The sequence below is a fragment of the Chanodichthys erythropterus genome, chromosome 9 (assembly GCF_024489055.1).
Source record: "Chanodichthys erythropterus isolate Z2021 chromosome 9, ASM2448905v1, whole genome shotgun sequence".
Classification (NCBI taxonomy): domain Eukaryota; kingdom Metazoa; phylum Chordata; class Actinopteri; order Cypriniformes; family Xenocyprididae; genus Chanodichthys; species Chanodichthys erythropterus.
Window position 1 is genome coordinate 9,924,937 of NC_090229.1, and position 25,435 is coordinate 9,950,371.

Below are 25,435 nucleotides of genomic sequence, written 5' to 3' on the forward strand. Positions count from 1 at the left end.
GCATCGGTATAAACCATGAAAGGAAGTTGGAGATTTGGATGGCCCAGAATAGGAGGTGATGTGAGATGAGCCTTCAATTTTTCAAAAGCTTCTTGGCATTGAGGTGACCAATGAAAAGAATGTCCTTTCTTTTTCAGTGCATTGATGGGTTCTGCGATTTTGGAGAAGTCTGGGACAAACCGGTGATACCATCCCGCTAATCCAAGAAAGCGCTGGACCTCTTTGATGTTTCGTGGCACAGGGTAAGATCTGATAGCTTCCACTTTGGATGAATCTGCAGTGATACCATTGACACTAACAACATGTCCTAGGAATGTAATTTCTTTAAGGCAGAACTTGCTCTTTTTAAGGTTTATGGTCAAACCTGCTTCCTGCAGTCTATGGAGAACAGTTTGGAGGTCGTTGAAATGCTGAGCTACAGAGGGTGAATATATGATAATATCGTCAATGTAGACGAAACAAATGTTTCCACGTAGCTCTCCCAGTACAGTCTCCATTAACCGTTGGAATGTAGCAGGTGCATTTTTCAACCCAAAGGGCATGACATTAAAGTGGAAGAGCCCGGATGGAGTGATGAATGCTGTCTTTGGCTTACTCTGGGGGTCCATAGCCACCTGCCAATAGCCGCTGTTGAGATCAATTGTTGAAAAAATGGCTGCTCCAGAGAGAGATTCAAGGATTTCAGTGATGTTGGGAAGTGGGTAAGCATCATTCTCTGTGATAGCATTGAGCTTACGGTAGTCAACACAGAATCTAAGGCTACCATCTTTCTTTGGAACAAGGACCACAGGAGAGGCCCAGCCAGAGTGTGAGGGTTCCACAATTCCTGCATTCAACATCTCCACAAGTTGCTCTTGTACCACGGCTTGCTTACCAGGGGACATGCGGTAAGGTCTCTGTTTAATGGGCACTGGGTGCTGGGTATAAATTGTGTGTTGGAGGACATCCGTACGACCTGGTTGACGAGAACACGTTTGAGGGTTGGACTCCAGAATTCCTCTCAAGGTATTTTTGTCAATAAAAGGTATGTGAGCTTCACTCACAGCACTGTCAATTAAAACTTGTACATCTGTACTGTCAAGTGGTGAGGATCGGCATACAGGTTGTGGTGGAGGGATAGAACTTAACAGGGTGAGGCTTTGGTTAAACATCTTTACATGTCCTGTCTTTTGGCGTTGAGGATTTATATCAGGAACACTGGCATTTCCTGGTTGAAAGGGATGATCTTCTTGTGGTGTGGACTTAAATGAATATTTCTGATCAATTACATTGATTTGCAGGCCACTGAAGAAGATGAAATCCAATCCCAGAACTACAGCATAGGCAAGAGCCTTCGGGGAAAGGACAGCAACAGGTAAAGTGAAAGTTTTGTTGTGTATATGAATTGGTAATTGAAACCATCCCAAGGGAATCTCTGCTTCACCATTAGCTAAATACAATGGACCAAGAGACCAAGGTTGGAGGCTCTCTTGCGGAGAAAACTTTGCCACAGACTTTCATGGATCATGGTGTAGCTGGCCCCTGTGTCCACTATGGCCTTTCCAGACCAACCACCGATGCGGACTGGAACAACCAATTGTTGTGGGATGACTGGACTAGTAACAGGTTTTGGCTTTGAGGGTGACTTCTTGGCAGTGGACAACATTTTATTTGTTGTAGCAGTCACTGAATTATTCGTTGCTTGACTTCCAGACTTACGGGAATGAAATGGCCGTTGACCAGTGAAAGGATGTTGCTGTTTTGCAGGTTGATTTGATGGGTTAACGTTAGAATAAAGTGGACAACAACCAGGTGAGTGAAGTCCCTTGCATCTCCAGCATTGTACTTGAGGCTGACCAGTTGTTTTATTGGGGAGGGGTTTTTGAATGGCTTCTTGTGGTGATTTTCTGGTCATGCATCTTTCATACTGCAGTTGCTGCTCGTGGTCTTTCTCTATCTGATGTCCCAGTTTTACCAGTTCTTCCACGGTGCTCACCCGACTACGTAGCTGGCTGGCGAGGTAAGGTTTTATTTTTTTTGAGAATCATTTTCACCATGTCAATTTCAGTTAAGGAAGGTTTCCATCTTCTGCAGAGAGCACGATATGTAAATGCAAAATCTCTGATGGTTTCCCTCTCACCTTGATACCTTGTGCGGACTCTTTCAGCCAGCTCGTCTTCGTAGTCTTCCGAGAGGAATGCTGAGCGGAAAGCAGTCTCAAAGTCGTTCCATGTCGTTACTGACGATCGGGCGACCTCCCACCAGTCACGTGCAGTGCCATGGAGTACGCTTCGGAAGGTTGCTAGGATGTCAGTTTCTGCAAGTGGGTGCAATGCCAAAAAGTCCTGACACCGTGTAAGGTACAGCAAAGGATCACAGTCATCAGACGGTCTTCCAAATGTGGGAAAGGTCAACTTTAAATGGTCACTTTTCCCAGCAGGTATAGGAGGACACTCTGGGACATTTTCTAGTGGTGATGGTGTGGTAAGTGTGGCGATAGGTGGTGGTTGTACCCCTTTACTTAGGTGATCAGACATTTCCTTTTCTTGTTGTTTGTCTTTCAACATGTTTGTTTGAAGTTCACTTAATTGGGTAGCCAGCTTGTCAACCTGGGTGATGCACTGGTTACATTCAGTGGAAAGCTGCTCATGATCTGTTTGAAGATTCTTATAGGTATCTCGGAGGTCTCTCTGAATTTCAACCTGAAGTTGATCCACCATAAACCGGACTTCAGCAATCAAGGTAGACTCCACTTTTGTAACTCCTGTGAGATCATCACTTTTATGGCTTTGACAAGTTGATCTGAATCAGATGTATCAGCTTTAGTTGCAGTTAATGTGGTGAGAATTTTCTGTTGGTTGGCCTCCATTTTGGCAGTCAGGTCTCCAAGTTGTCTATCACTATGGGAAGTGGCGGTTTTTTGCTGTTGGGTGAGTTCACTCACAGCTTTCTCCTGCTGTTTCATGAAGTCAAACAGGTTGTCCCAATTACCTTGTACTTGTGTGGTAAGATGTTGTATGTCTTTTCCAGGAGTTGGAAGATAGCCAGCCAGATCATGCTGAGCTCCTGAAGATGATGGGGAAGTGTCAGGAGAGGTGCATATTTGCATGGGATCTGATCCTACTTGCCAGGTGGGAACTTGGACTGGTGGTCTGACATCTGGTGTTGGGGAGACAAAACGCACATGGGTTCCAGGCAGGGCACTGCTGGACTGAGTGGGTGTTGAATAGAAGGTGGGGGCATGTGGTAGTGGGTAAACTCTTGGTTGCTGTTGTAGCAATTGTTGCTCAGGAGGCCAGACAGGGGTTGATATGTCTGGAGGTGGATCGATATCCACAAAAGTGGTTGGAGAGGGGGTTGAAGGAGGCGTAGAAGTGGCCATGTTTGTGTTGGGTGTGTCAATGACACATGTAAAATGTTGTGTAAATAATCAATAAATGAGATGAGTGATTTGGAATGTGTGTGTGTGTCAGTTTGTGGGCACAAGGGGGTCAGAAAAAAAACAATGTACAGGAGTACAGTTTCAACAATTTCCCCCAATTTCACAATTTCAGCAAAAACAGAATGTACAAAGTAGAATTTCACAATTTTTTTTTTTTTTTTTTTTTCACAGTCACAATTTTTTTTTTTTTTTTTTTTTTAGTCCACAAAAAACACATCAAGTGTTTAGTTCACACTTCAACTCTTCAATTGTCTTGCAGATTCACATATACAAAAAACTTCCTCATGAGATGCTACTCCAAAAACACAACAAAATTGTTTAACATTTTTAACACCAAGGAATTTACCATAAGGTTCTGTAATTCAACACTTCACAAAAATGTAATGTTCAAGTCCCTGTTCGGGCGCCACTCTGTAACGGTGGCGGCCCATCCAAAATTAATCTTTTACATTTTTTTTGGTTTTAACCAAATAAAGTTCGGGCGCCAGGTATAAAATACCAGTTACATGAAAATAAAAAAAACTTTACAAACAAGTATGCAGTTCAAGTGAATATATATATATTTTTAGTCAAACAATAAAGAGATTGCAATGCAATTATACCACAGATATCACATTCAACCAAAATAATAACAGCAAGAAAAAAAAACAATTCCATATATTCACGTCCTGGGTAGTAGTAACGGCAGTTTCACAGTTTCAGGTGTCCAGTTTTCTCCACATTATAACTCCAAAATGAGCCACACAAAAAATAAATAATAAAAAACTAAGAAGAGAAAGGGAAAAAAAAAAACAACCACAAAAGGAGCGAGGCAAATAATTGATTAAATAAACAACAGTTCCCAAGTTCAAAAAAACACAATATGCCAATAGGCGAAATAACGAAAGTAAAGATGTGAATGCGTGACTTTGTATATTATGTGTGTGTGCGTATTGTTGTGGTGAGTGTGTGTGTGCGGGTTGTTCTTTGTGGTGAGGCCTTCGAGAGAGTTTGGAGAGTTTTCAGAGGACGTGCATGGAGATGGAATACCTGGACTCGCTGGTATGGATTTTCCTGCCTTCTGCAGGACAACGGCACAGGTCTGCAGTTACTGTTAGGAGTAAGGCTTTGCTTTGTTTATTCGACTCGTTCGCCACGGCAGATGCGAGTCGCGTCGTCTCAGAAGAGCTGGTACGAATTATTCTGCACTCTTCTGCAGGGAAACGGCACGATCTTGCTCCGTAGCCAGTATTAGCAATAAACCTCTCGGTCTCACTCCAGTTTAGCCATGGCAGATGCTGCGATGCGTGTCACGGAAGAGCTGGAGCTGCTTCACCAGGTAAGTGGTAAGTGCATTCTGTTTCCTCTCTCGAATACTTCACACCCTGTTTACAAATTGATGTCCTTTTTATAAGTTTTCACTTAATTTTTTTTTTCCAAATATGGGCACGGATGCTGGAAGGCTCGTGGACTTCCGCACCGTCACATTAGGAACAGTTCATAATGCTCTCTTTTCCATTGTTGTGACCTAACAGACACCCGGTAGAAAGTACCATGATTTAGAAACAGCAGTAAACTAAAGATGAAGTCCTTTTCTGCAAAACAGTTATTGAATAAGCATGTGTCCTATTCTCCTGAAACATTGGAGTCTCATATTTTTAGAGCAGTCAATGCAATTTGGGATAAAATCAATTAAACAAATTAATATTATTCAACATATCCTAGCTTTTACAGAAAATATTCAGATGTAATTGTTAACATTTTCATAAGTAACTGTAATTTGATTACACATTTCTCAGTAACTGTACTGGATTACAGGATTACATTTATTATACATGGATTACATGATTTTGTAATGAAATGATGTAACTCCGTTACATGTAACTAGTTACTCCCCAACACTACCCGCAGTTTACATGTGTCAGGCCCGCTGCATGCAATGCTATTATTGTTTACGTTATGATTACAAATATATAATGGGCAAACGTTTGGACACATTGACTGTTAATAGTCTAATTGACTAAATGTCTGCAGTTATTATGCACTTTATTATAATAATTTATATGGACACATATGCTTGATCATACTCATATCTAACCCATTTTATTGTATAATTCGTTCTGCAAATGGTGTTCTTTGCTGAGTGATTAGCATAATTCAAGAAATTATGAGTCTGAAATGGGCATGAGGAGGACGAAGAAATGGACCAATAAAATACTATGATGATTGTAAAAGTATCTCCAAAAATCAGAAGAGGAGTTTAGCATCATGTCACACAAAACATGAAAGTTTGTTCACACATTTATTTAGCAGTTTATTGCAGGAAAAAAAAACTAAGAAAAAAACAGTGGTGTAAAGCTGAGTGTATGATATAAATATGCAAAAAAGTTCATTTGCAGTGACGGTGTGATATACAAACCCACAATAATCACACCATCAGCTCTAGTGCAGGAGTTTATTAACTTTTCCATCTAAGGGGAACACTTGAAAAACACAAAATTGCATTTTGCATTTCTTCGATAGGAGAAAGGCCATTTACTTTATGCTCTTTATAAGCAAAGACCAATGATAACATGGATGGTTCTTGCATCATCAGTATAGTTGAAAATCAGCACTGAATGCATTGCATAGAATACTGTCACTGCACGCAGATTTGGTTCCAATAAAATAATAAATACGTGAACTTAATGAAGTTTGGTTCCTTTAACGGTTCTTGTGCATGTATTCCTGTGTTGATGCAGATGGAATTCCTTACTTAATTACACTGACATCAATACTTCATCAGCACCGAAACACCGGTGGAACATGATGTGATGTGATGTGATGTGTATATGTCTAGAACTGAGAGAACTGAATTTGGTACTTGCAGTAGTTCTGACAAGCCAGGTGGCTTTATTTGTGAACACACTCGAAGAGCGCGCAAAGAAAGCCGTCTCTCAGATAGCATGCGATGCTGAATTGAGATCTCGTTCGTGGCTTATTGTGCTTGAACGGTCAAATACACACACTTATGTGTCAAAATGCCCGTCTTGGCGAGTAAACACAGTGGGTTATGTCTTAAGTGAACATAAACAGCTTGGAAAGAAATCTGGTGTGTATCGATATATTGGATTTGTGGATTAGGTCTTAAAGTGACAGCAGCCTAATATAAGCCTGCTGCTGCCTGTGTCATTAATGTTAATCAAACAACAAAAGAAAATCTTACTGCTCTTATCTGAATAACTTGTATATTTAATATTTTTTCATATTTTTTCATACTTTTCATATTTAATTCATACAGTGAATACTATGCAGTTTTACTTACAATATATTAGGCTAGGTTTGCTGTGGTATGGATGGGGTCTTCTTGCGCCATTGTGTACACTCTGTCAGAAGGGTAGCCCACTGTCTTTGACTTTTAAAACCCATGCTCTACTGAGTCAGTTCTTTTTGCTTTTTGAAGTCAGTCAAAAAAATATGCCACAGTGTAGTCTGATAACAGAATGAATGAGTCTCATGTGTCGGTTCTTTTTAATGAGTCGGAAACATATAGCACAGCCAGTGCAGTGCAATTCCCAAATAAATGACTGTAATAAGTGGGTACTTTTAAGTGAATCAAAGACACACAACTAACTAACTAACTAACCAGTTACTGACTGACAGTTCATGTGACAGCATGTAGTTTAATATACACATTCTGTCAGTAGTATTTAAAAAATATTAATTAAATACTTTTAACCAAATTTTTGTTGTTCAGTATATATAGTTAAGGCCAATTTTTGGATTGCATTAGTATAGTGGTTTGGCTCAGAGAGTTTCACACTGCTTTGAGCATGGGTGCAAACTGACACTGTGTTTTGAGAGATGAGGAGATGCTTTATGTGGTGTAGAAGCTCACTGTGTACCAGAGCACATGGTTTGCTCTTTATTAGCAAGTATCAACTCTGTTTGAAATTGATTCAAAAGGATCATTTCTGAATTCATGTCATATCTATTAATTTATAAAGGCCTTTTAAAGAAGGGTGCATTAGAACTAAATGATGGTTTGCTCAAGGCTGTTGATCTGCTGAATTTCAAACAAACAGTGCTATAACTTCTTGCTTTTATTCTGCTTCTGCTGTCTTTCCATTGCTGAACTGTATGCCTATGTGTATCTATGTTAGATTAGTCTAGTTAATAAAGTATTTTGTGTCACACATAAAGCGGTTTGTGATCCCTAATCATGCAGATTTTGGCTACATGCTCTGAGTTACATTTCTTTACATTTTCTTTACAGTAAGAAAGTTAGCTAACACTTTATTTTACAGTGTCTTTGTTACACGTTACATGTAGTTACTATAGTATTTACTATAAATTGTGCTTAATTACTTCCAACTAACCTAAAGCACACCCTAATCCTAACCCTAACCCTATAGTAAGTATACAGTACTTAATTATTATTACTCAGTGCTACACTATACCACAGACACCTTCAAATAAAGTGTAACTGAAAGTTATTTCTCATACCCCAGAAATTTACATTAATAAACAATTAACACAGAGTGTTCGCTGGATGAACAGGTTCGTTAATTCTGCTACATCAAGTTAAATCTTACAGCTGATCTAAATATTTATAATTATTCATATTTCCCTTTGAGCTAATTTGCTACATCACAGAGTAATTATGTTGCATTCAAGGCCTAGAACATAACAGTAGCCCTTATATTTGCCACAAATGAACAGCAAATAAATGATACTTGAATTCGTACATGGTTTTTTTTTTGGATGTGTTTCATGGAAATACCGTAGTAGTCATGGAAGTACCTTGGACTATGATGGCACATTCAATTTCAGTGCCAAGGTATTAATTACCAACAGTGTATAATGGTACTGCTACTGTATCTTCTGTAGTACCTGCTGCAGTGTTCACACTGAATTTAGATAATACTAATTAGATATAGATTGTGTAATCAATATAATAACATTTATATTAAACCACACATACAGGAAGATTGATAGAGTGAGAGTAAGAGTGATAGAACGCCTTGACATGCTGGGGGTGTTAATGGTCTTCACACTTCTACACATGTGTGGTTTCTGGTTGAAGACAGATGTGTATTTAACAGACTGGACCAAGAATATCTGCAGCAAACCAAAAAAGAAATCAACAAAGAGATTTCAGTCTTGTTGTGCTCTGACTTTTCAAATAAGATGCTCCAGTGTATTCTTCTGGCCACCCTGCTGATATCCTCAGGTAAAATTAGTACTGGTTAATTGGTAATTATTTTTTAGCATTATTTACCTTTTCTTTGCGAGTTCAGTTGGAAGGAAGAAAAATCAGAAAAAAAAAAAAATAGACCAGTTTGGACCATTCCAACACTGTAAAAAAGAATTGTTGGTTTAACTTAAAGCAAGTTACCTGGTTGCCTTAGGAGTTCATTGAAATTAAACATTTGATTTAATACAATGGAGGTGATTGGTTTAATCAACAGAAACTCAAAATATTATGTTATCTGAACCACATTAATAATTTAAGTTGATTTGATGAAAAAAAAAATGTTGAAATAACAAATCATGAAAATATTTGTTTTTACAGTGAAGATGTTCCTATTCGGATAAAGATGGACAATACTGGTCATGCAAAAACAGCAAACATTTTTATCTAGTCATTTAAGAAGACACCAGCTGAACCAGCTAAAATAGTTTAAGTTGTTTTTATTGTTTAAACCAGGTTACATTTATGTATTTAGCTTTTACTGTTTCGATCTAATTTTCTCATGGTTTAAATGAACTCATTTTGTTAAATGTTCATAGCAGGGGAGTTTTCTTTTGTCAACTGGGATTAATGTGTGCTACATTTATGGTGCATTTTTCCCCTCACAGTTTGTGCTTTTGGCATGGAAATGCACAGAGGAAACTTTACTGAAGATGAACTTGAAGAAATCTTGGTGAGTTGTCCTCAACATGGTTTTTCATAGACAATTGCATCACACTAAGACTAGGGGTGTAACAGTTCTCAGTAAAAAAATGTAACCATACCATTCTCCACACACGGTTCGGCAAGGACTTGCACCGCGGTTCATCTCATATCCGACAAAGCATATGCATCAATAATATGGTTTGTTAAAAAAATAAAACAGACAGACAACTTTAAGGCTAATATACACTCTAAAAAATGCTGGGTTAAAAACAACCCAAGTTGGGTTGAAAATGGACAAACCCAGCGATTGGGTTGTTTTAACCCAGCGGTTGGGTTAAATGTTTGCCCAACCTGCTGGGTAGTTTTATTTAAACCAACTATTATTTAAAAATTGCTATATGGCTAGCTTAAAATGAACCCAAAATAGTTGGGAAATTAAAAACCAGATGCAATTAGAGGCAACAATAATAGACAAAAGGTGAATGTTTATTAATAAGCTTTAATATTTTATTAATATAAATGTAATAGTTTAATAGTTTATTAATATAGATTTATTAATAAGCAATTTAATAAATGTTTATTGTTTAATAATTATTTATTGAACATTAATACATGTTCATTTCCAACATACTTTGGGATAAATTTTAATTAAGCAATACAGTAATTTTTAAACAATAGTTGAGTTAAATAAAACTACCCAGCAGGTTGGGCAAACATTTAACCCTACCGCTGGGTTAAAACAACCCAATTGCTGGGTTTGTCCATTTTCAACCCAACTTGGGTTGTTTTTAACCCAGCATTTTTTAGAGTGTATGTTTCTGTTGATGGATACTCATTCTGGCTCCCCCTAAACTTTGTTCAATACGAGTGCCGTATGCTCTATATGATCAGTCGTTTACGCCCTCATCACCCGGGTGTTGATAGCGCGAGCACAAGTGAGACCTGAACAGCACATTTCTATCTGCGTATAAGCTAAACTCATTTAATTCTGGCCAATTTAGACATTCGAGCTCAAGCCGCGAAAGAGAACTTAATATTTGCGCACTGTACACGCACTTCCGCGTGCGCACTTAGGATGAGTGTTGTGAATTGCTGGTTTAACTTAAAAAAGTAAGTTACCTGGTTGCTTAAAATTTTGAGTTCACTGAAATTAAAAATTTGAGTTAATAAAATGGAGATTGGTTTAATCAACAGAAACTCAAAATATTATGTTATCTGAACCACATGAATTATCTAAGTTGATTTGACAAAAGAAAAAAATGTTGTGATAACAAATCATGAAAATAATTTTTTGCTGTGCACAGCACAAGACGCAAAAGAGAACTTGTGCGCTCGCTGTGAGAAGATTTGCGCACTCATCCGGAAGCACGTGTACAGCGCGCAAATATTGAGTTCTCTTTCAAGTCTTGCACTTGAACAGACAAATTCACACAACAATGTCAACATTCCCGTCTTAGCGTGTATCCTAGCAAACATAGTAGGTTATGTCTTAGGTGAACTTAAACACTCAAGAAGGAACAGATGTGTTCAGTATCAGTGTACTGGATCACTGTGACAGCAGCCTAATATTCCTGCTGTCTGTTTGTGTTTTTAATGTTAAATCAAACAACAAAAGACAAGGAAATCACTCACTGATCTTGACTGAATAGCTTTTATAACTCAATTAATTATTAATAATGATTAATATTTATTTAATTTATACAGTGGAGATTATATGCAATGTTGTTTTATATTTGATTAGCTACTTTATTCTATTTCTTTACCTGAAAAGCACTGTTTATTTTTTATTTTTTTTATATATATATATCTTTGCTCTACTGTATTTATTTGTGCTGTTGCTTGTAGTTTGATTATTTGTTCTTATTTTCTTCATTTTATTTGACAGTAGTCCTTTTTTCCCCTGGACTTAGCGCATACCAAACTGTACCAAAACCGTGACCAGATGCAGAGAAGCTTGACAATGCTTTTCAAACACCTAGTTATGTCCTGTTTGAATTACTCGTTAGGTTCTAACTGTCATATCTAAACTATGTATTCTGCTGTATGTTGTGTCTGTTGTCTTGTAAGGGTGAGATGGCACCAGCCCAACAACTCCCTGGATTGTGCTGGGCTTGCAAGTGGGCCATGGGGAAGGTGCGGACTAATCTCCAGTACAGCAACTCAGGTGTGCTATAGGCTACTCTTTTCTATTATTATTTTTTTTAATTATGTTATTCAAATAACAACAACAAAAAAAAAAAAGAGAACAGAATACACAGAGACTAGTGGAGTAATGTTAATTCTGCTTGTTTCTTTTCCTACAGAGTGACATTAAACGTGCGCTGTCACATGTCTGATGAGATTGGGTTCCTAAATATTCATGTGTAGGATATTTGTGAATAAGTATCTAGGTGTTCTGATTGAAGAACTTTCAACTACTGATAACGCAAGAACCATCTGTGTTAACGTTGGTGTTTGCTAATAAAGAGCATAGAGTAAATTACCTTTCTCCTATGTATCGAAGAAATGCAAAATGTCATTTTTTCGAGTGTTATCTTTAGCTGGAAACGTTGATGAAATTCTTTACTATAGAGCTAATGGTGTGATTATTGTGGGTTTGTATTTCACACTGTCTGTTGCTACAAATGAAAGTGGAAATGACATGAAGTTTTTTGCATATTTGTCACATATACTCAGCTTTCACTGTATTTTTTCCTGCAATAAACTGCTAAATAAATGTGTGAACAAACTTTCATGTTTTGTGTGGCATGATGCTAAACTCCTCTCCTCTGATTTTTGGAGTTACTTTTACAATCATATTATTTTATTGGTCAGTTTCTTGGTCTATCTCATGCCCATTTCAAACTCATAATTCTTGAATTTTGGTAATTACTCAGCAAAGAGGACCATTTGCAGAGAGAATTATACAATAAAATGGGCTTGAGTGACAAGCATGAACAAACATATGTGACCATATAAATTATTATCATAAAAAACATAATAACTGCACACATTTAGACAATTTGACAATATTTACAAACAAATGTGTTCAAACGTTTGCCCATTATATAACTTTGTAATCAAAACATAAACAATACTAGCATTGCATGCAGCGGAACCTGATATTCGCTGGTAACCTGCAGGTTACAGTATGTATATATGTATATACTGCCACTTATTCATTGTAGAAATTGTCCGTATAGTAGGCATGACCTATCTATAGTCAAACTGAAACACATTTTGAGATACAAAACCAAGCTCAGAGTGATGTTATGGTTGTAAATGTACTATTTTTTTTTAAATCTGTACTGCTGTCATAAATGCGTACCGTGACTTTAAAAGGTGTTGACGTGTCTGCATCCATAGCGACCACCGTTTTGTCCACCGTGCCGCCAGGCATGCTGCGCCGCCGGCCCACCCTGTCAGTGAGTGACTCTGAGAAGAGACAGAGAGAAAGGAATAAGAGAGTGTTGACTACATTTTTGTGCATGTAACCTGTCAAGGGCTATTCTAGGATCAGATTTCCCAGAACAAGCAAACGCACCAAAAGAACACAGCTTTGAAACGATCAAAAATCAATAACAGTACTAGGAAACTAAAAAGGTGTTCATCATCAGCTCTTCTTCTTGATCTAAAGAGATGAAAATTAAAGTGTTAATGGGCACAGCAAGAAAGAGGAATGCTTAAGGCTTCCTATCTATAAAAAAAAAAAGTTTTGGGTGGTTGCTAAGGCATTGCTAAGTGGTAGTTATGTTGTTAAAGCAACACATTGCTAGGGTGCTAAGGTGTTCTTTTTGTTTTTAGCATGTTACTAAGCAGCTGCTAAGGAGTTCTTGGTATTTACTTGGATCTAAATAAGTGGCTAGTATGTTTGGATGGTTGCCAGGGTGTTGCTATGCAGTTGTTAAGATGTTTTGAATGCATTTAACACATTGCTACGTGGATGCAATGGTCTTCCAAGTGGTATTATTGCAATGCCACTGCTATAGCAGGTTGCTTAATGGCTCAAGTCAAAAGGCCAGTCCAGTCTCTATGATATGCTGCTTCTGTAGTAGCGTCACTATGTCAGTCACATGTTTCTGTCATGCACGGCCAGATGGCTGAATCTCAGCCTGTCAGACGCTTGGCATTCATCACACGCCTTGCATCTCTGTCTGCACGATTGATGGAGGGAAGGAGGGAACAAGTGTTTGTGTGGAAAACAAATGAGAGAGCGAACGCAGCCAACCTGAAAGACAAGATCTATGAAATTCATCCTACTGTCTTCCTCTTTGCACAGTCTGAATCATGTCAAACTCAAAACAAAGTGAAGGCTTCTTTACCTCGCTGGTTTTGTACTTGGAAAGATGCGTCACTAACAAGATCTGGAACCCTTTTTTTCTATTTCTGACAGCACTTTTCCTGTGCCTGAATTGGTTATTAAAATAAGAAAGTCTCCTATACTGTATACTCCTATACTGCTGAGGTTTCCTGAAATTCATAGAAAAAAATACTAACAATGTTTCTGCCGGTATTAAAGGATGCCAGTATATTTTATAACTTCTAATTTATCAAGTGATACATTGTTAATATACCTATCTACATTGTTAATATACCTATCTACTTGATACATTGTTAATATAATATCTACCAAAAGCTGCTTTTTACCATAAAATGTACCGATAACCACCATAATAATACAATAGAAAGCCACACAATGATTTTATATCCATTTGACATTTTCATAATGCAATAAACATAATCTAAATAACATAAACTGTAAAAGAAAACACCCTAATGATAACAAAAATGACAAGAAACAAAATTATTTATATAAAATACAATCATGTGATGTGTTATGCAGAGACTTGAATGGCCTTTTACTGTTTTTCACCATACCATACAACAGTTTTTACCAAATATGGTAAGCTAACAGTTAATTAATTAAGAGGTTTTAACAGTTTTGTTTTTTGGTTTTTTTCTGTAAAAATTATGAAATTTTAACGGTGTACAAAGACTATAAAATTCACTGACTGGGTGTTACACCTGGAAAGTGGAAACAATACAATGATATAAATAAATTACTAAAGATAAACAATTATGTGCTAGCAAATAATGCCACAATGTAAAATAAACAGAGATCTGTATTGCCACCTTAGTCATCATTTAGTGTTGGCTGAGCAAAACTAGACATGATCTGACAACACGGAGGAAGAATGATTAACAGCCCTGCGTAGGTATCGACATATGAAGATTCCGTCTGTGTGTATGTGTGCTAGTAATTTCACTGTTTGCTCATTGGAGAGATGAACAGATTGGAATGCATGGGAGGGAAATCTCAACATCGCCTCTTGCTTATGTTGATATCAAAACATCCTGATCCATATGTTAAGCATGGAAGCAAGACCATATGATCTTTGACTTAAATGTTTGAAAACATTTATGTTATGTATTTTTGGCTGAACTAATCCTTTAAGCTATAATATTATTAGTTAATATGATTTTCAACAGTTCCTCAATGGCAATGTTACACCTCTTTGTCGAAACATTGTGAAAACAGTTTCTTTTCTTAAAATTCACAGATGAATTGCTCACCATAAGACCAGGAATATTTATTAAGAAAATAAACAAGGTCAGTTTGGACTTTATGTTGTCAAGTCAAAGGCACCGTGAAGAACAACTACAATAAAAAACATTCAGCAGCTCTCCATCAGCTGTGGTGAAAAACTCTGAAAGCACTCTTCGCCCTGAATGATGAATACAATGCCATTACCAACCTGCAAACTGGTAATTGGTTCAGCTATTCTTTCATCATTAAGCTGCTTGATCACGATGGATAAAATGCAGCGCAAATGGAAAAACATTAAACAGCAATTAAGAGACGGCTCTGACATCCTCCACTCAGAGCCAAGTGTTTATTAAGAGTGGAGACAGTAAACTGCTTTCATATTGAGAGAACAACACAAGGGGCTCAGAGAAAAGCCTCCTCTGGCACGGACCTGCAAGCAGGGGGTCTGAACTCGTGACCGTTCTGTGCATATTTGTCCAGAGCAAACATGCTGACAAGACCACAGAAGTTGTCTGTATGAGTTGCTGCGGAAATACTTTCCATTTCAGGGTGGACAAAAAGTAACAAGAGTAAAATAGAAAGTAAATTTTGCTGGAACAAACTTTATGTTGGCTTGATAAAGAATTGTATACCCTTTCCAGAATGTTTTATCATGTTAGCATGTCTTAGAATGTGTCTAGCATTATTTTACATTTTGCTACATTATTAGTAGCAGATTTTAATACATTAATAGCATGTTATAACAAATTGCTAACATGAATTAACATGTTTAAGCATGTTGTTAATATTAATTAGCATGTTGCGATCATGTTTTGGCATGTTGTTAGCATTGTTAGCATGAATTATCAAGTTGATAACATGTTTTACCATGTTGTTAACATGTTTTAGCACATCGATAACATGTTACCATTATTGACATTTTGCTAGCATTATTTAGCATTTTGTTAGCATGTTTTAACATGATTAGCACATTGCTAGCATTTTTCTAGCATGATTAGCACATTGCTAGCATGAATTGCTAGTATGTTTTAGCAAATTGTCCTAGGATAGTCATTATACTTTGCTAGTGATAGACAGCTTAAATACTCTATAAGTCTTATTGTACAAATATCTTGACCCCTTTCAATGGAAGTTTGGGACTAATTGTGGTTTTGATCATCTGTTTAACGAAAATCATGGCCCCTCTAACTTTCTAGATATAATATATAAATACATCAACAAATAAATCTCTCCTGAAATTAACCAACAAATAATGTTCCGTATGAGTTAATCAGTTCATCCCCAGATGTTAGGCCATTTGCCAGAGAATTACAGCAAAAATGCTTGGTGCTAACGGCCCTATTAATCTGCGCTGAACAAGATGCATGGCCCACCTGTGTAAGAGACGTCTTCACCGGGTGCCACCATCCTCCATTTGATTTCACAGAGGACTTTGTCATTCCAGGAAATTACATAGAAGTGCTATGGTCTCATTTAGCATTCAAGCAAGGCTATAACTCACAGACCTGTCTCATTTGCTCTTAATCTAAATGCACGTTTCTTTCTTCAGGTCTGGCTCGACTTGTCGCAGCAAGAGATGATGAGTCTTTGCAGGTCCTTCGGTTTGGCAAGACGAAGGCCAGGGACACAGTATTTTTTAATTTTTTTTGGCAGCGGTGCTCTTGTAAGGTTTAAAAGCAAAGACGATAACATAAAAAGCAAACTAACAGTATCTGGTTAAAGTCTGGTGACTCGCAGGTATAGTTATTGCTCGCTGATTATGAAAGACAATGATTAAAATGATCAAAGGATACCCAAGTCTATTTAGCACTGCAGAATGTAACTGCATTGAAATTAAAGCCTAAAAAAATTAAAGCTGTAAAGCTTTTACAAGCAATGTTCCTTCAAATGCACTTAATGTATACAAGACTTCTTTCAAAAACATGAAAAAAATAAAAAATAAATCATACTGACACCAAACTTTTGAAGTAGTGTGTAATATAGCTGTATAAAATTGTTTTTGAAAGCAAACCAGTGCCTGCCCATTCATTAGGTTTTTAATACTCGCGCTCCTTGGCACTTGAATCTCAGCCTATCAATCTAAACAGCTAAAATGCAGTGCAGGTCTTTCATGGAGCATCCCTTGAAACACGACCACCACAGTGGATAAAGAAAATTGAAAATAGGCAGAGACTAACAGAACAGAAATATAATGATAACTAAGCATTGTTTCGTGAAAAGTATTTGCTTTTGAACAATAGCTACTTAATCACATTTTTGGGTAAACTCTACCTTTAAAGGTGCCCTAGATTCAAAAATTTAATTTACCTCGGCATAGTTAAATAACAAGAGTTCAGTACATGGAAATGACATACAGTGAGTCTCAAACACCATTGTTTCCTCCTTCTTATACAAATCTTATTTGTTTAAAAGACCTCCGAAGAACAGGCGAATCTCAACATAACACCGACTGTTACGTAACAGTCGGGATCATTAACACTCTGAGGTCTGACGGTATCGCCGGCGATACCACCGTGGTTTTTTTCTTATCAGTGTGAAAGAGACTCAAAATACTCCGTCAATGTTGCACATACAATTAAGAGTTATACACCATTTTAATCTGTGGAATATCTTCTTTCATTTGTGTACACTCAGAGTAAAAACAGAATTTTGTGCTTTTTGTAAAATAAAGAAAACTAACATGATGCGTGATTTCTCCTCTCCCTCTGAACGAACTCCAATCTGATAGTTCTCAGAAAATGAACTGTAACTTAGTGAATACTAATGACAAAAAAATTACACTTATGTCTAAAAAAACGTTAAGATGTCAGGTTTTAAATCATGTAAGTCAAATCGAAAACAAACCTTCTTTGTTTATGTAATCTGTATGAAAAGAGAGCCATGTCAGAAATCCGTGATTCAGCTCATTATCTGCTAATGCGGCCACGCCCACGGAGCCAGCGCTATTCAGACGCTAATTCAGTCAATACATGCATTTATTATCTCAATCGTGTATTTATTGTCTTGAAAAGTGTTTATCTGGATGTAAAAGTCATGGTTAGCGATCTCTAGAAGACATGCAGTTACTTCCTGTTTACTTGTCTTCTACAGATGAAGTTTAGATGAGTTTTTGTTTCTTTAGCGCCCTCCTGCTGCTGTATGTATTGGAAACTCCATTCATGGAATAGCCTCTTCTTCTTTTAGATGAATTTGTGGACTAAAATGCACAGAGCGCCCTCCGACTTCAAGGATGAATTGAAAACACCAGCGCTCATAGTAATGACAGTGAATATTAAATAAAAATAACTCCTCTGTATAGAAAATTGACATAAGCATATGAGAATCCAATATTTCTCCAAATGTGCATGCTTTTAAACTAAAAGCCTATATTCAGACTCTTTGCATCACAGAAATACATTATATTTTAAAGTATAATATAAAACCATTACTTTATATTGTAATAATATTTTTCTGTATGTTTCATATATCATAATGAGCTTGAGACATCACAGAAGGTTTTTTTTCACAGCCTACCTGACTGAAATGCCTCATTAATATGCAAGTCATTTCAGCTCATTACTATCCAATTCTTTTGTCTTCTCAGGTGAGAATGGCCCATTTTCAGTGGTGATTCACGCCTCCTTGCATACTGTGTTTCTTGGCAAAAAGTGTCTTACAAAAACTAAATCAATATATTGTTAAATATGAAGGAGTAGGCAGCATAATTTTTACATAATTTTGAAGCAAAAACTCTAGTCTACAACCTCCAATACCCTAAAGTCTTATGAACACAGATTTATTATACTTTTTTTGGCCTTATTTCAGTGACTTAAGTTTTTTGTTTTTTCAACAACCACGCATAAATGTTATTCCTTCAAAAACACAAACATGTACATACATGTTCCTCACATATTATTGTAGCCTAGTTTGTGCTGAATACAGTGTAATGACACTTTTTCCATTAATATGTTTATGAACAACTGAAAAAAGCACAAATGTCAGGGCATGTCAAAAGTTCTCCAGGCCCCAAATCAGCCTCAGACTCCAGAGGGTTAATATGTACGCCCCCAATATTTGCATATGCCAGCCCATGTTCCCAACATTATGAAAGGCATTAGACAAGAGCAGAACGTCTGGATCTGTGCAGAGCTGAATCAACAGACTAGGTAAGCAAGCAAGGACAATAGCAAAAAATGGCAGATGGAGCAATAATAACTGACATGATCCATGATAACATGATATTTTTAGTGATATTTGTAAATTGTCTTTCTAAATGTTTCGTTAGCATGTTGCTAATGTACTGTTAAATGTGGTTAAAGTTACCATCATTTCTTACTGTATTCATGGAGACAAGAGCTGTCACTATTTTCATTTTTAAACACTTGCAGTGTGTTTAGCTGTTTTAACTTTTTTTATGTTATGTTGCAAGTGCGAGCTCTTGGGGCGTGGAGCACCAGATTTAAAGGGCCACACACCCTGAATCGGCTCATTTCTAATTATGCCCCAAAATAATAGGCAGTTAAAAAAATGAATTAAAAAAAATCTATGGGGTATTTTGAGCTGAAACTTCACAGACACATTCAGGGGACACCTTAGACTTATATTACATCTTTTAAAAAAAAGTTCTAGGGCACCTTTAAGAACAAAATGTAATCTGTAAAACACAAACACATACTGTTCAATACAGTAGAGTAGATAACTATAAAAAAGGCAGGGACGTTTCAAGCCCAAAGTGTACTTTGGCCATCCGTGTACCGCGACGGCCTGTGCAATATCTGCATGATGTAATTTTCATCATCAGGAGGGTCCACAGACATTTACACACACCGTCCACATGCAGCCCAATTTGGTGTCGACGAGGATGTTAGGCATACAGGCCCAGCTATACTTAATTTTTTGACACAAATATTACAAAATTTGCCATTAAAAAGTCACTTGTTTTTATAAAGTAACAGTGTCCAACAGCGACACCCGCAGGTAAAGTTACGGCGGGAGGCTTGCCTCCTGTGTCCCCATTGAGTTAAAACAGACCCCCTAATGTGTGTGGTGGGTTTAGTGGGGGGTAATTGAGAATGAATGGGGGAAAGTCACGTGAGGGGAGGCAATGCCTCCACCATGTTTTGATTGGATTTGATCGATTATGACTGGATATGATTGGTTCACAAGATAAATCCCGCCTCTTGTTTTAGTGCGTGTTCTCATCAGCCTGAGTGAAGACAATGATGGCTTTAATGGGAAGACTAATTAAAAGTAAGTAAACAACTCCAGTTCACCACTTTATGTCACGTCAAAATCAAACGTAAAATGGCCTGAAAACCAGTACCTGTGGAAACGTTTTCACGAGTCGCAAAATACGTACCAATACCTACATATCACTGCAGTTTCTATGTAAAATGTCCACTGAGTGGCGCTAAAAGAGTGTTAATTTTTTTTTGCTGGAACAGATTAACATGTTAGGAATATGGTACGTTTTTATGACGTTGCTTTTTATACGAATCACCGCAGTTCTGATTTGAAATGTGCACTACTTTGCATTTTAAAATAACGTACCACCAACACTACACCTAAACCTACCCGATAGTGTAAACAAAAGCAAATGTGACATAAAAAAGCATCCGTAATCATGCCGTTTTCACTTGTTTAGATCTCTCTTTGAGCTCTTTTACTGTGACTTGCCTTTCACGAGATTCGTACCAATGGCTTTCTTGTCTTAAGTACAGCTCCGTATCATGTGAGCTACCGAGCAAGCTTGTTATGTCAGAAAAGCGAAACATATGGATCTGGTTAGGCGATGCAAAGTCCAAAATATATTTGTTTACAAATCATGCACTCTGGTAAAAAAGCGTTTTGAAGACATAACATAGTATTGTGCACGGAGACGTGAAAACAAGTCTTTATTAATCCATAATCTGACCCCGTAATCGCAACTGTGTATGAAAACTTAAAATTAAGAATAACAGTTTGATATACAGTATATATACAGCCTCCTCATTTTAAAACACCACCACACACCACTGCTTTCAAAGTATACTCCTTTGGCCAGGAGAGTGGACTTTGTTTTCAAGCACTCAAATCACTCACACATGCACTGTTGTACTCGTATGGTCCGCACGAACACGGAAACTGGGCTGCACGCAGACAATGTGCACCACAATGTGAAATGAAGGCACGCGGACAGTGCACAGAACGGCATGGAACGCAAAAACAGCACATGCGCAAAGTGAATGTTGAGACAGAAGAGTCCACTAGGTGGCAATACACAGTTGTGATGCATTGTGCAGTAGTTGATGAAGAGTGCGGAATGAGCGATACAAAACAACACACTGTTCCAAGAACAGTAAACAAAGCAGCAAATCATTCTCCATCATTTTTGTTTGGGTTTTTGTTCTAAACTTTGGATGCAATGGCGAATCCACTATTTTTCTTCTTCTATCCTTCCAAATGAATGTCCCATAAATGACATGACTCATTGCTGCCCTCGGATATCTTGTAGAGTACAGAAAAGAAATTGTACTGTGCATGTGTTGAACTTGTCCATCCAAGATCATTCGCGGTTGAATATACTTTGAAAGCTATGTGGACACGACTGTGTGCAAAATGGAACAGAATGTAGAAAATTAAGTATACAGGCCTCGAATGCCTTGACACATACAGTAGCAGAGAATGGATGGTAAATGCTGCTTTGGCGTCTGTGTTGAAGTGTCAATCACAGAGCAGTCTGCTCTCTTTGTTCTATGAAACCGACACAATCTAACTCTCGCCTGCATCTGTCTCTCGAGCCTCTCGATATGTCAAGTCAAACAATTTCTTTTATCTTAAATAGAGAACTGCAGCTAAAGGCCTGACAGTCAGCAGATTGTTCACATCAGCCATCAGCTCACATTCGCAAACTCCACAAAACCTTTCATCTCAGCGGGCCTTTATCAATCTCACCAACTGTCCGAACTTACACTGCCACCACAAGAGTTTGAGCAAAGTTTGAACAGTGCAATGTTTCTACGTAAACGATGTGCCATCACTTTGTGAAACAAGAATACACAAGAACTTGAACAAGAATTTCTACAGAGAAATTAAATGATAGGTTACCCATTTTAAAACAAAGTTTGCAAGTGTATGTTGAGGGTGGTTGTGATCAGTTCAGAATAGTGATGGGTCGATCACAAACGATTCGTTTCTTTTAAACGAATCTTTAATATGACTGGAACAACGTGTGGTCTCAGAGTGATTTGTTCATTTTCTGTTGACCACTCATGCGCAACATCCCATAGGTTCTGTATCGGAAACAGAAAAGATTAGTTCACCTCTCGAGTCATTTGTTTCGTATTGGATACAGAAATTAGATAATTCCCAACCTTACTTAAAAACAAACACATTTCTGGTCTCAAAATTCCCAGACACAAAGACTCAAGAGGTGAACTAATTTCTGTTTCCAGTACAGACTGCATAAGTGACGTGACAAAAGAATGAACAACTCAGATCGGGAGGTGAGGTGACTGCATGCCCTTAGCTGCATACCTAAGCAATGAATTAATAATTTTTGTTTCTAATAATTCTGCATTATAGTTTTTTCTTATTCTAAATGTGAACAACGTTTGCCTAAGTTGATGTGTTGGGGAATTTGGCTATTAACATGTAACATTTCAATTATAATGAAGATTCAGTGAAGATTCTTTCATTTTGCTGAAAGAGACTCAAAGGATCGAATCAGAAATATGACACAAACTTCCCATCACTAATTCAGAACTGTGGAATTGGTTCCCATTTATTTCAAGAGTGTGCATTTAAATTGAGTTGGCCACATCCCACAGGAAGTTGAATCAGAATTTGAAATGGAATGACTGGAAGAGGAATTTACTGAATGGTAGTTCAAAAGAAATTCAGCACAGATTTAACCACTGATTTACTCACTGACAACTGAGTAATTTGCTTAATCAGTGTTTTGTCTTGTATTCTAGAAAAAAAAAATCCTTAATATTTACATAAAAACCAATTAAAACTTATTTAAAAATATTTTAAAGAATACAGTAAGGCTTATGCATAAAATGATTTGCTAATATCATTTCATGCTAAAACCTAATTCAAAATATATTCACCTGGTAATTAATCCTTCCACCTTGGTTCACAAATGTTAATTCAATAAATTACTTGATGTATGAATTCTGAATGGTGCACAACCCTAGTGGTTGCCAGGGCACTGCTATATGGTTGCTAAGGTTCTCTAGGTGGTGGTCCAAGTCAAATGAGCCCACCTTTAATGCTTCTGATATCTTGTCAACAAAATGGCTGTCAGGTCACGAAATTCTTGTGGAAGGAAGAAATCCATGAGGAATTCATTCCAACTATCGACTTATTGGTTGGTGATTCCAAGGTTAAAGCTGCTAAGGTTCTTGTTAAAAGAAGTAATGACTGTGCAGAAATGCTTAATCGTTTGTCAAGGTTTTCATCTTGGACAACACTTCTTAAGGTAGTCGCAAGAATTAAGAGATTGGGGTCTAAAAGGAAGAGTCCTGATGTTGTGACAGCCAAAGAGCGTGACATCATGACTCCTGATACTTCTTTAATACGAGTCAATGCTATTGGTTAGAAATGTAATATTTCTACACCTCTCCTCAACAAGTTACATGACCTACGCCTACAGTATCACATGTTGGACATGTTACGCACCAAAGTTTAATACTCAGCAAACTCTAAGGAATGGATCGTCTTGGTGGAGAGAAACTGAGAATAAAAATCTTTTAATGGAAATAGTGTTATGTTTGAGCCTCCAGTGTAAACTGGAGGTGGCAGTTTCCTCAGTATTTTGTGAACTGCGAACCTTTTGAGGTGTTCTTCCACACACAAACACACACACACGCAAGTTTCTCTGTGCTCTAATCAGAGCAGGAAGAAGAAAAGGCCCCTGGAGGCTGTATATTTGGGAAGTTTCAATTCACCATTAGAAAAAAAGGAAAAACACTTGTTTATGAACTCAGCTGAAGAAGTGAAATACTGCAGAAGGGTTACAGCAAAATGGATAGATATTCTTACAGCAGCAGAACTTTACAGGCTGACAAAAAAACATTATTCCTGCTTCAGGCTAACTCATAGTGAAGGCGAAGTGATTTAAACTAAGAATCTAAATTTACAACTTCTCTTTTGAAAAGTAAAAGTAATACTTCCGTCATTTTTTTAAAACATGGACGTGGAAGTCCACAAGGAAGACCACAAAAGTCAGTGTTGCCAATTTGGGTATTTTCTCACCAAATTTATCTACTTTCTCATAGCTGCTGCGACTTTTATTAATGTTTTGTGACAAGGAGCTATTTTGGCTATATTTTGGTTTTATTAAATATTGTCATTATGGATTAAAGTTTGCGTGTGGGGCTAAATTTAATTGTAATGAATAAATAATTTTTCATCAACGTCATCACAGCCTGGATCTCATTTTCTGCGTGTGAGGCTAAATTTAATTGTAATGAATAAATAATTTTTCATGGCTATATATATATATCTGGCTAAATATATATATATATATATATATATATATATATATATATATATATATATATATATATATATATATATATATATATATTTTTTTTTTTTGTATTTGTTGTAATTTGTCTCGTATTATACATATGCCTACACATAGTTGAATAAACACATAGGAATGTTGCAGTGTGGAAAATACTAATAGCAAACACAAAGAAATTGATTTTACAAGTAGTAGAGAAGCTCATTTTGTGTGTGATTGCATTAAAGGGGCTATTTGTAAGATTTTTACTTTAATAAAGCATAAAAATACCCCAATATGTTTGCAGATATTTAGGAAACATGCTAAGTTCACGTACTTGTTTCTTAGAAAAACAATTCTACAGCCAGATATTCTATTTTGAAATGTGCGTTCCGTGTCGGAATGTCTGTCTTTGTTTTATCTGTGCGAAACCGTGTGCTGCCAGTTTATCCAATAGTATTTCGACATCACTGGTTGCCAGTTGGTCGGAAAACACTGCGCATTGCAACATGGAAACCAACAAACAAACTGGGTCAGAGAATCGCAGATTCTTCCTGACCTAAAAAGCCTCTACATCCATCTAAAAATCTCTATGAACAACAGCATATTGAAACAGATAAATCAACTCATCAGCTTACAGTGTGTAAGTCTCCTCAGCTATCATTGTGAATTGCGCTACCTATTGTTGCTGGCAACCCGCGTCTTTGAACGAGGGGGGCGGGCCTAACAATATTTTAAATTTGGACTGCAGTACCTATTTTGAACACTGTGTTTTATTCCTACATAGAGCCCCTTTAACAGAGCCTGAGATCATGCGCACCATAAACAAATACAATTAAGACATCATTTATTCACCCTGCTGTGGTTCTAAAGAGAATTAAAAAAAAAAAAGTCCCACTTGTGCTCGACAATCCAACAATCACACAATGTCACAAAGTGGAGCAGACAACATAGAAGCAGTCTGCATATAAAATTGTATCCTTTCTGCTGTTTCTGGAGACCAATTCTTGTAGTCTTATCTATAATATCTTACTTTCAATAAGACAATATTCCCACTTAGCCTCAAAGCATAAGGCCAGGGCAGGTTTGTACTGGTCAGACCAATATATCAACTGATTAATCAGCCATTGTTTTGCAATTAAACTATAAAATAATTAT

General features: G+C 37.2%; 1 protein-coding gene, 1 long non-coding RNA gene and 1 pseudogene across 8 annotated transcripts in view; 2 read left to right on the forward strand and 1 right to left on the reverse strand.

Annotated features, from left to right (window-relative positions):
* dab2ipa (DAB2 interacting protein a) overlaps nt 1–25,435 on the reverse strand; it is a 131,937-nt gene that overhangs the window by 75,655 nt on the left and 30,847 nt on the right. For all 6 annotated transcript variants that reach the window (XM_067394512.1, XM_067394514.1, XM_067394511.1 and 3 more), the window contains one exon: nt 12,586–12,692. In XM_067394512.1, the coding sequence (XP_067250613.1) occupies nt 12,586–12,692 (107 nt within the window). The remainder of the gene's footprint in view (nt 1–12,585; nt 12,693–25,435) is intronic.
* On the forward strand, nt 1,502–2,889 carry LOC137026898 (uncharacterized). 2 transcript variants are annotated; one of them, XR_010895950.1, is made up of 5 exons: nt 1,509–1,605; nt 1,693–1,791; nt 1,913–1,999; nt 2,147–2,721; nt 2,800–2,889. It is a non-coding gene; the product is annotated as an uncharacterized lncRNA (long non-coding RNA). The 2 variants fall into 2 exon arrangements; XR_010895949.1 differs by having other exon boundaries at nt 1,502–1,791.
* Nucleotides 8,570–11,947, forward strand: LOC137026900 (antimicrobial peptide NK-lysin-like; annotated as a pseudogene).